We start from the raw sequence: 12,041 nt of genomic DNA, 5'->3' as shown, positions 1-12,041 counted from the left end.
AATAGTGAACACAATATTTTCATTTTTATTAAAGATACAGTATCCTTAAATCTGCACTTTCTGAACTGCTAAAGAATTTACATAAGTACCATGACTTGAGACAAAGGAATATATTTTAGAAGAATAAAGTAGAACTTATACAGATATGGAACTTTAAAAATACTCAATAAAAATCAAAGACATGAAGACTAATACTTCACACATTTGGTTAGAACCAGATGAAAATACCTGTTTTCTCTGATAGCTTCAGTGAAGATCAGCAACTTACTTATATTTAAGTTAGATGACATTTTAAGTAACAATAACAATACAGAACTATCTATGTACCCAAAAAATTAATAGAGAATTAGGGTTCAAATCTCAGTAATTTATGTCATCCTGGACACATTACCTAACTGCTCTGAGCTTCAGTTTCTTCATAGGTAAAAAGCAGGCCAATACTACCAACCTTTAAAGGTTATTACAATACATTATTACCTGACATTGACATCTATAAAGCACTTAATACAGTGCACAATAAAAGGCAGATGGTCAATAAATGAAAACGATTACTTTCAATGCCATTCTGTAACACATACTTCAATGCCATACCTCTGTCGGAACATCATAGCTGGATCCATGTTAGCAGAAGTCATTCGAACAACCTGACGAATTTCCTTGGCAATCATTCTGAGTTTCTCAAAATTTACCAAACCATCAACTTTGGAATCATTTCCTATAGAAGAAAAGTAAATTTTTTTAACTTCCAAAATTAAAATATCTGTATAAAGGTAGCAGAAGTCAAGTCATTATTTCTGGAGGCACAAATCAGAACCTTTATAAAACTGCCACTTTTGGTTTTAAGAATTGATAAACACATATATGGTTTAATACTGCTCCCAAGGAATGACCTAACGGGAGGAATTCTATTCCTATGGAAATAATGATTACGAATATTAGAAAGTGATAACCTGTGTATAGCTTCTAAAAGCCATTTCTTCATTACATTGCAGGCACACCTAGTAAAAAGTGCAGCTCCTCTACACACACACACACCAAAAAAAAAAAAAAAGAAAATGTGCAGCTCCTCAATTCTAGCTCTCCAGATGCTCAGCTCACTCAGGCAGGTACCTGCATCTATTTTTTTTGGCAGCAAAGTTAATAAGCACTTGAAAACTTAGGTTTCCACCAGCAGTCATAAAGAGTGACTTTTGGGCTTAACTAGTCCAGTATGGTTGCTACGGTTTACAATGATTTAAAAAATTATAAAATGAGTTGTCAACACTTAAGAAGTGGAAGACATCCCATGAAAATAAGAATTTATGACTTATCTGGAAGAAAAAGAGAGCGGATGGTATCTGGGGGATTAAATAATAGCACGTCTATTTTCCAAGTGGAAATAATTAGTTAAAATTAAGAGAGGGATGGCTCATAGGGATAGACATCTTCAAGTCTGCCATGTACATGCCCTTCCCCAGAATTTCAATTTACAATCATGACTTTAATCATTAAACACAAATTTTGCTTGTTCATAAGCTACATAATCAATCTTTATTTGTTTTATTAAATAGTTCTCTAAGAAAAAAATTCATACAACTTTCAATATGGTCTACCTTTCTTTGATAAGAACAGGAATGACACCAGACTAAGCCCACATGTGGGCTTACGCAGTTCAAACCACAAGGCAAAAAATTATATGTTCAAAGGGTAATCTAACTGTCTTTTTTCCACACCTGTCTAACACTTGGTGTGACCCTATTTATTTCCCATGGTGGGCCCGGAGATGTCTCTGGAACACCAAGTCCCTGAAGCCAAGATGGAAAACCACACGGGTCTGAACACACAGGGGGCTCCCTTTTTGCACTAAATGGTACCTATCTATTGGACATATAAACTGTTCAGGGTCTCAAAGTGAGTTGGAGACAAAATGACAACGCAAAATACTTTCAAGTCATGTAAACATGTTTTGAGGGAACATGTAAGAAAATATATTTGAAACCTCTAATAATACTTTCTTAAGAAGTAATAATGAAATTAGGGGCAGTATAATTAGTTAATTGGTACAACACAACTGATGAGAACAGTTCGAAAAATTCAACAAAAATAGGAGAAATATGTTGAGTCATCAAAAAACTATCAAGGCAGTGAGGATCTGAAGAAATAATGAAGATGTGTGGCAAGTTTAGCATTTCCAGTGCTCCACCTACAGGCCTCTGCTGATTTCAGAAAAGGTGATGACGAGCTGAAAAACTGAGCAGTGCCTCCCTGGCTTTTGAAATCAGAGAACAACTTAAGTCTAGATAAACCTTCAGTTCTTTGGGTTGGGATCTTGAAGGGATACACACACACACACACACACATATGTATATCCTGGAACTAAAGATAAACAAAACGTAGACAGGATAAAGGTTCAGTGTTACATTATCTCAAAATGTGAAAATGGTTTAAAGTGATTTTTGGATTGCTAGCATTCCTAGCTGCCGGACAGAATCAAGTTTTAATTCTCTTTGGAGAAATGGAATATTGTCTGAAATCCTAGATTATTTCTGTAATTTTTTTATATACAACATCCATTTGGCCAACAATAACCAGGTACATTTGGTGAAAATTTAACTTGACTGAAATGCAAGGGGGAAAAAAAGACTCATTAAAAAAAAACAAACACCTAGATTATGGAGTTACTACAGACAGGCATTAAAGTAACTAGTGAATATGTGCAAGGTTATAAAAAACAACACTGAGAACTCTGGTAGAAAATATGAAGATAAAAAATGAATTTAAATTGTAAATCTGGGGGGAAAGCCCAGTAACTGAAATAAGGAATATGCTGTTGAATTTTAACAGTAAGTCAGACATAGTTGAAGAAATAATTTAAAAATTGGATATTAGTCTAGGAGAAAATTCCAGAATAAATAAAAATATCCAGGTGAGACAAAATCAAAGTGCTGTACACAGTCGTATAATAGCAAAACTAGAGAAAAACAGAGATAGAAAGAGAATATTTTAGAGCAGCTATCAAAGGAGGGTAGATTATTGTCAAAGGAACAACAAATAAGACTGACAGTTGACTTCTAAAAATAACAGTGGAAGTCAGGAGATAACTTTGTTATCTCAAAATGTTGGAAGATAACTGCCAATCAAAATTGTGCCTTAAGAATGACTATTAATTAAAGACATTTTTTCAGATAAACAAAAACTAAGATTTTATCAGCAGCAGACTTGCACATAAGAAAATAATAATCAGTGTTCTTACAGGGAGAAAAATCCTCAACCATAGAAAAACTCTGAAATTCAGGAAGGGGAAAAAAACAGTAACAATATCACCACACTAATAAATATCGACTTTACTAAACAATATTAGTAACCAAGTGGGATTTAAAGGCATGGCAGCAACTGTATGTAAATCGAGAGGTGAGAGAATGGGTATTCGAATGGTCTAAGTTCTTGCACTGCCTGACACACAGAAAAGTACTAATGAATACCACTCAAATTAGTGTCAGCAAGTATCAACATTGTAATGTGTAGTGTAACACTGGAAAATTAGCAAAATAGTGTGTACTCAGCAAGTTAATGAAGGACAAATACCACTCACAAAAAAACAATTAAGAGGAGTATAAACTACACGGCTGACTCAATGGACATAAGTTTCAGCAACCTCCGGGGTTTGGTGATGGACAGGGAAGCCTGGCATGCTGCAGTCCATGGGGTCAAAGAGTCAGACACAACTGAGCGACTTAACTGAGACTACATGGCAAAAGACTAATAAATTAGGTTTTTAAAACTCAAACATGTTGTTCATCAGAAGATAATCTTAAAAGAGTCAAAGGCAAGTCATACTACATATATACATATAGGACTTACACAAAATCCTTAAAAGGTATATTGGAGAAAGATTACCTTATGAAACATAGGCAAGAAATTGAACTGAATGGATAAAAGAGGACAAATAAATATACAGAAGGGTGTCCAGCCTCATTAGTAATCAGAGAAATGAACATTAAATCACATCAAGATATAATTACATACCTACTGAAATGGGTAGAAATAAAAAGAATGAATTTCCCAGGTACTGGAGACAGCGAGCAACAGTAAGAATGTTCATGTCACTGCCAGTGTTCCACTTTAGTGGATTAACACCAAACTGTCTCCCAAAGTTGACTGTATGAATATTCATAAATTTCACTGTGAATTATAGTGAACAAAAATGCATGTATACTACAAGATATGTGAAAGAATATTCACAGCAGCATTATTTGTATTGAGTAAATAGTGGAAACTATCAAATGCTTATCAACAGATTGAATGAATCCAAGTATTGCATTTATGTAATGCAATGTCAAATAGTTTTGAATAATGAATTAGAATTGCACTCAAAAACATGCAAGAATCTCATCACACTAGTCTAATGTTCACCAAAATAATCCAGAAGTCAAACCAAAAACTAAAAAAACAAATATAAAGCTCAAGAACAGATAAAACCACCGTATTAGAAGTCAACACAAGTATCGGGGAAGATGAAGGTGGTAACTGGAAAGGGGCACAAGTGGGGCTGCTGGGAGGGAGGCAATTTTTTTTTTTTTTTTGACTGGGTGTTGGTTATCTGGGTGTTTGCTTTGTCTTAATCCATTCAGTTGTTTACTTGTTTGGGGTACTTTTCTGTATGTGTTCAGTAACTAAAAAAAGAAGTTGGCAGTCTGATCTCGGTTATGTGTAAACTGCATTGGGTAAACACTGACATCTGTTCTTATCAATAATGTGGGTTTTTCCTATGATTTACTACATTTATTTTGGTAAAACTTTTAGTGACTTATACTCAATAGACTGAAAAATACATTAAATACATTATAATTCTGTAGAATTAGCTGAAACTAAGCATGCTAATTTTCAAGTAACTTTCAAATACCTTCATGTAGAAATGTCATATCTTTCTTGACAACAGGAAAGAGTGGAATAATTGGAGGCTGCATGCTTTGACTACTAAGAATATTTCTGTATTTTGCCATGTTTCTGGATGGATCAAAAAGGTCTTGCAGATCTTGGAAGTGTTTCTCATACTTGCTTGGTAACTTTTCCCAAGTACCTCTGAGTCGTGCTACAGATGCCAGGTTCAAACCACTGCCGAAGATGAGAATAAAAACATTAAAAAAGAGGCTTGCAAGAGAGGCAGGATGCAGGTCGGGTAAGTGTATAAACCAATTTTTTCTAATGAAGCTAAAATAAGCAGACACATTTTTCAACATGTTGAAATAAACAGTAGAACCATAAAAAAAAAAAAGGGACTCCTTGATCTTAAAACAAGAAAAACTTTCTTCAAAGGAACTACATTATGTGCCAATGGTTGTATGTGCCCTTTTTTAAAGGGAGCATGTAAATGACAAATACAGTAAATCCAATAAACATACATTTAACTTAAAAAATAAATTTCAAGCATCACAATGTTTTTGTATGTTTTACTTAGAAATAATTTTATGGAAACATTCTTTGAAAGTGGTGTAAGTGATAACAAGCAGTATATAAATATAAGTGAGGCAAGTTCTGAGACTGAAAGCCTTCTTTCTTTGAGATTTTGGCCATCCACGTCCCTGATTTCAATACTTCCATAGGTTCTAATCCTGTTGTCTGTTAGGTGCCTCTATATACTCAATGTCTCCTCTTTTGTTCTCGGCTACCTGACTTTTACCTATACCACAGAATTTAAAATGTTCTCTTGACTTATGATTTTAAACTGTGGAATTAGGTATCTTTGTTCCCTCTGTATCTCAGAAATCATCTCAAAAACTACAAGGATGAATAAGAGAAATGCAGATTTCATTTCCACCAAAACTTAAGAGATATCTGTGACTCCTAAACACATTATAATGGCTATCAAAAAACAGTCAAGTCCACTGAGGAAACCAGATCTGAAAGAGACACGTGCACCCCAATGTTCATCGCAGCACTATTTATAATAGCCAGGACATGAAAGCAACCTAGATGCCCATCAGCAGACGAATGGATAAGAAAGCTATGGTATATACACCATGGAATATTACTCAGCCATTAAAAAGAATTCATTTGAATCAGTTCTAATGAGATGGATGAAACTGGAGCCCATCATACAGAGTGAAGTAAGCCAGAAAGATAAAGACCAATACAGTATACTAACGCATATATATGGAATTTAGAAAGATGGTAACGATAACCCTATATGGAAAACAGAAAAAGAGACACAGATGTACAGAACAGACTTTTGGACTCTGTGGGAGGCGGCGAGGATGGGATGTTTCGAGAGAACAGCATCGAAACATGTATATTATCTAGGGTGAAACAGATCACCAGCCCAGGCTGGATGCATGAGACAAGTGCTCAGGGCTGGTGCACTGGGAAGACTCAGAGGAATCGGGTGGAGAGGGAGGTGGGAGGGGGGATCGGGATGGGGAATACATGTAAATCCATGGCTGATTCATGTCAATGTATGACAAAAATCACTACAATATTGTAAAGTAATTAGCCTCCAACTAATAAAAATAAATGAAAAAAAAAAAAAAAAAGACAAACAGTCAAGTCAAATCTAAGTATGCAAAATTCTGAAAAAGGCGACCTGCAGCTGAAGATTTCAATGAAAGCTATAAACCATAGCACTCCAAAGCAGGTAACTTACTCCAAAGGCAAAGCCAGCAATCCCTTATTTGGAACAACAAACCAGGGTCCATAGACTGATAGAATTAGGAAGAGGCTGGACTCTTGTTCTTTACCAGGGAATGTCAGGGAAAGTAAGATTTACAACAGTGTATGCAGTGATATAACATCTTGGCTAGAAGCAGTTTAATAGTGACACAAGATAGCAGAGAGAAACTGAGTTGTAGGCAGCCATAAAACTGTGTATCTCCATTTGCTGGAGAGAAGTTAAGGGTAAAAAAAATTCACATACAAGCTCTATTTCTGCTAGACTGGAACACTTCCCTGGCTCCTCTTCCATATGAATCTCCTGCAGATAAGATGATATAGGAACGAAAGAGACACGTGCACCCCAATGTTCATCGCAGCACTGTTTATAATAGCCAGGACATGGAAGCAACCTAGATGCCCATCAGCAGATGAATGGATAAGGAAGCTGTGGTACATATACACCATGGAATATTACTCAGCCATTAAAAAGAATTCATTTGAACCAGTCCTAATGAGATGGATGAAGCTGGAGCCCCTTATACAGAGTGAAGTAAGCCAGAAAGATAAAGAACATTACAGCATACTGACACATGTATATGGAATTTAGAAAGGTGATAACGATAACCCTATATGCAGAACAGAAAAAGAGACACAGAAACACAGAACAGACTTTTGAACTTTGTGGGAGAATGTGAGGGTGGGATATTTGAAAAGAACAGCATGTATACTATCTATGGTGAAACAGATCACCAGCCCAGGTGGGATGCACGAGACAAGTGCTCGGGCCTGGTGCACTGGGAAGACCCAGAGGAATCGGGTGGAGAGGGAGGTGGGAGGGGGGATCGGGATTGGGAATACATGTAAATCCATGGCTGATTCATATCAATGTATGACAAAACCCACTGGGAAAAAAAAAATAATAATAAAAAAAAAAAAAAAAATTAAGAAATAAAAAAAAAAAAAAAAAAAGATGATATAGGAAAACTCACGTCTTTCAAAAACAAGGAATGAATAAAGGAGCCATAACATGCTGCTACGAGGAAAAACACAGACTGAAAGATCATAAAGTAGGAAAATGTTCTGACAAAAAAAACTGGGACTGACTAATGGCTCTAGTATCCACGATTTAAATAAATCAATAAAGTAAAGAAAGAGCAACGAAGTGATATAAGAGTTTAGGAAAAATATATATTGATTTAAAAAATTAAGTTCAGGAAAATTTGGAAGAAAAAACACAACTATCGGAAAAATGAAGGCAATACTGGAACCTACATAAAGAAAAAGATACTGCTAAAATCTTGAGCAAGTGCCTTAAAAGGACTGACAAAAGCAATCAATGGAAATGGTCAGAGTTGAGAAGAACGACAGAGAAAATGGGATTCCCTGGTGGCTCATATGGTAAAGACTCTGCCTGCAATGCAGCAGACCCGGGTACGATCCCTGGGTCAGGAAGTTCCCCTGGAGAGGGAAATAGCAACCCACTCCAGTATTCTTGCCTGGAGAATCCCCTGGACAGAGGAGCCTCGGCAGGCTACAGTCCATGGGGTTGAAAAGAGTCGGACACGACTGAGCGACTAACACTTTAACTTTCTTTTCAGAGAAAAAATAATGGATATGGAAGACAAAGGCGATCTAAAATTTATATAATTGGTATCCTTGAGGAAGGAAACAAAAATAATGGAACTGAAAAAAATCTTCAAAAGTACAATTTGAGAAAACCATCCAGGAACAAAAGAACTTAATCTATAGACACAGAACTAAATGAGATGTAGAAACACCTGTGTAAAGGTAAATGATTTCAGAGATAAGGAAATAAAATGGGAAGTAAACTCTGAAACCTGCAAAACTATATGAAACACTAGTTGTAGAGCAATTATCTATGAGGTTCCCAAGAAATAACATGTTAGGAAAGAACTTTAAAGCCAGATAAAGTGACAGTGAAGTTCAAATGCAAGAGAAAAATATTTTGAATATGCTTAGGATATATCATTTCCAAAAGCACTTTTAAGAAATGATTAGAAAACAAAATTCAATCAGGAGATAATAGGAGAGAGTGATGTCAACATTATAGTGTCATAAGACATTCCTACCCCAACAACAAAAATTCAGCATCTATCCATGAACAGTGGGACCCAGAAACATGGACCAAGGGACTGGAGTGGAGACTTACCCACCAGTGTACTGAGTAACAGGCAGGCAGATTTGGGTATGGGAGTGGGGAATCTAGAGGAGACCATGAAATGGTTCTGGCCCCTTTCAGCTATGGACTGGGAACATATGCAGAACACTGACTTGGGTGGTCACCTTCAGACAAGAGAAGCTTTGTGAAGTCCAGGTTTCCAGAGGAGAAGTTCGAGCACTCTGCTGAAGTAGACCAGAACAGAAGAGTGTGAGTGCAATGGGATAGGAACAGCTTGCCTTTGTTGGCATCACTCCTCCCCCAAGGAAGCACTGTTGTTGTTGTTGTTCAGTTGCTTAGTCACGTCCGACTCTTTGCGACCCCATGACTGCAGCACACCAGGCTTCCCTGTCCTTCACCACCTCCCTGAGCTTGCTCAAACTCATGTCCATAGAGTTGGTGATGCCATCCAACCATCTCATCCTCTGTTGGCCCCTTCTCCTCTTGCCTCTGGTCTTTCCCAGCATCAGGGTCTTTTCTAATGAGTCAGCTCTTCTCATCAGGTGGCCAAAGTATTGGGGCTTCAGCATCAGTCCCTCCAATGAATATTCAGGATGATATTCCTTTAGGATTGACTGATTTGATCTTGCAGTCCAAGGGAGTCTCAAGAGTCTTCTCCAACACCACAGTTCAAAGGCATCAATTCTTTGGCACTCAGCCTTCTTTATGGTTCAAATCTCACAATTGTACATGACCACTGCAAAAACCACAGCTTTGACTATACGGGCCTTTGTTGGCAAAGTAATGCCTTTGCTTTTTAATATGTTGTCTAGGTATGTCATAGCTATTCTTCCAAGGAGCAAGCATCTTTTAATTTCATGGCTCACCTTTAATTTCATGGCTTTAATTTCACCTTTAATTTCAAGGCTCATCTTCAATTTCATAGTCACCATCTGCAGTGATTTTGGAGCCCAAGAAAATCAAGTCTGTCACTGATTCCACTTTTCCTCTTCTATTTGCCATGAATTTGATGGAACCGGATTCCATAATCTTAGTTTTCTGAATGTTGAGTCTTAAAGCCAGCTTTTTCACTCTCCTCTTTCACCTTCATCAACAGGCTCTTTAGTTCCTCTTCACTTTCTGACATACGGGTGGTGTCATCTGCATATATGAGGCTGTTGATCTTTCTCCCAGCAATCTTGATTCCAGCTTGTGCTTCATCCAGCCAGGCATTTCACATGACATATGTTGCATATAAGTTAAATAAGCAGGGTGACAATACACAGCCTTGATGTACTCTTTTCCCAATTTGGAACCAGTCCTTTGTTCCATGTCCAGTTCTAACTCTTGCTTCTTGACCTGCACACAGGTTGTGCAGGAGGCAGGTAAGGTGGTCTGGTATTTCCATCTCTTTAAGAATTTTCTGGTGTGTTGTGATCCACACAGTCAAAGGCTTTAGTGTAGTCAACGAAGCAGAAGTAGATGCTTTTCTGGAATTCTCTTCCTTTTTCTATGATCCAATGGAGGTTGGCAATTTGACCTCTGATTCCTCTGCCTTTTCTAAATTCAGCTTGAACATCTGAAAGTTCTCAGTTCATGTACTGTTGAAGCCCAGCTTTGAGGATTTTGAGCATTACTTGCTAGAATGTGAAATGAGTGCAACTGTGTGGTGGTTTGAACATTCTTTGGCACTGCCCTTCTTTGGGACTGGAATGAAAACTGACCTTTTCCAGTCCTGTGGATACCGCTGAGTTTTCCAAATTTGCTGGCACATTGAGTGCAGCACTTTAATACCAGCATCTTTTAGGCTATGAAATAGTTCAGCTGGAATTCCATCACCTCCACTAGCTTTGTTAATAGTGATGCTTCCTAAGGCCCACTTAACGTTGCACTCCAAGATGTCTGGCTCTAGGTGAGTGATTCCCACCATCGTGGTTATCTGGGTCATTAGATCTTTTTAATATAGTTCTTCTGTGTATTCTTGCCACCTCTTCTTAATATCTTCTGCTTCTGTTAGATCCATACCACTTCTGTCCTTTATTGTGCCCATTTTAGCACAAAATGTTCCCTTGATATCTCAAATTTTCTTAAAGAGATCTCTAGTCTTTCCCATTCTATTGTTTTCCTCTATTTCTTTGCACTGATCACTGAGGAAGGCTTTCTTATCTCTCCTTGCTTCTCTTTGCAACTCTGCATTCAGATGGGTATATCATTCCTTTTCTCCTTTGCTTTTCGTGAAAGGCAAAGTAAAAGTGAAAGGCAAGGAAGCATAACTCAAGACTAAACTAGATGGCTCTTGATCTCTCCAACAAGGGAAAGGGAGAGCAAGTTGGGAATGTCTGGCTGCTTGAGCCATGTGGGATATTGCTAAAGACACTCATTCCCTCTTCCAGCATCCAGAGCACTAAAGTGGGAGCTCCATGAGTGGGAGGAGGGAACAGATCAGAAGAGTAGCATGTAAGATTCCAAAAGGATATTAAAGGAATGAGGTTCCTGCTAACTGCCTCTGGATTCCAACAGGAAGCCCATCCAGAAGACACAGAAAGTGAGTGTTAGCTGCTCAGTTGTGTTTGACTCTCTGCAACCCCTCTTTGGCCACCAGGCTCCTCTGTCCCTGGGATTCTCCAGGCAATAATACTGGTGTGGGGGTGCCATTCCCTTCCCCAGGGAATCTTCCCAACCCAGGAATCGAACCCAGGTCTCCTGTATTTCAGGCAGATTCTTCACCATCTAAGCCACCAAGGAAGCTCCCCAGGAGACACAGGAAAACCTCAATTGTAAATCCTCCCAATGTACCCAAGAGTACCTGCAGCTCACCATGCCCAAACCCACACCTTCCACCCCTCTGCCACTGGCTTCCTGTGCAAGGTCCCAAAAGAAAGCTCTGGAAGAGAGGAAAAACACACAGAAAACAGGCTGGAGTCTGTGGGTGAAGAAGAAACCACAAATCTGAGCTGTAGCACCTTTAGGAAAATAAGAGAGACATATCGGCATCTGACATGGTCCATCTGAGGATACAGAGAAAACATACAAGCTTCAGAATTCTGCCCAAGAGGGAACAAGAAGCCTGGAGCAGTATCTACACAATGCCAGACAGAAAGTCTCAGAATCTGTATTTGGAATGACAAAAGGATTTTTTTTCCTCCTGAAGGCAACTCATAAAAATTAGAGAAGATGAAAGCAATTTCAAATGCAGAAAAAGCAATGCAAAACTCCCTGAAACATGAAAAAACAAGGAAACATGACATCACCAAAAGTTCACAAAAATCTTCCAGTAATCAAAGACACAGCAATC

At 38.0% G+C, this 12,041-nt stretch overlaps 1 protein-coding gene across 4 annotated transcripts in view; it reads right to left on the bottom strand.

Annotated features, from left to right (window-relative positions):
• RAPGEF6 (Rap guanine nucleotide exchange factor 6) overlaps window positions 1-12,041 on the bottom strand; it is a 235,071-nt gene that overhangs the window by 23,770 nt on the left and 199,260 nt on the right. For all 4 annotated transcript variants that reach the window (XM_061150833.1, XM_061150834.1, XM_061150831.1 and 1 more), the window contains exons 20-21: window positions 4,883-5,094; window positions 592-715 (exon numbers count right to left, since the gene is read on the bottom strand). In XM_061150833.1, the coding sequence (XP_061006816.1) occupies window positions 592-715; window positions 4,883-5,094 (336 nt within the window). The remainder of the gene's footprint in view (window positions 1-591; window positions 716-4,882; window positions 5,095-12,041) is intronic.

This window comes from Dama dama, chromosome 9, assembly GCF_033118175.1.
Source record: "Dama dama isolate Ldn47 chromosome 9, ASM3311817v1, whole genome shotgun sequence".
Taxonomy (NCBI): Eukaryota; Metazoa; Chordata; class Mammalia; order Artiodactyla; family Cervidae; genus Dama; species Dama dama.
This window is presented reverse-complemented; position numbering and strand designations above follow the sequence as displayed.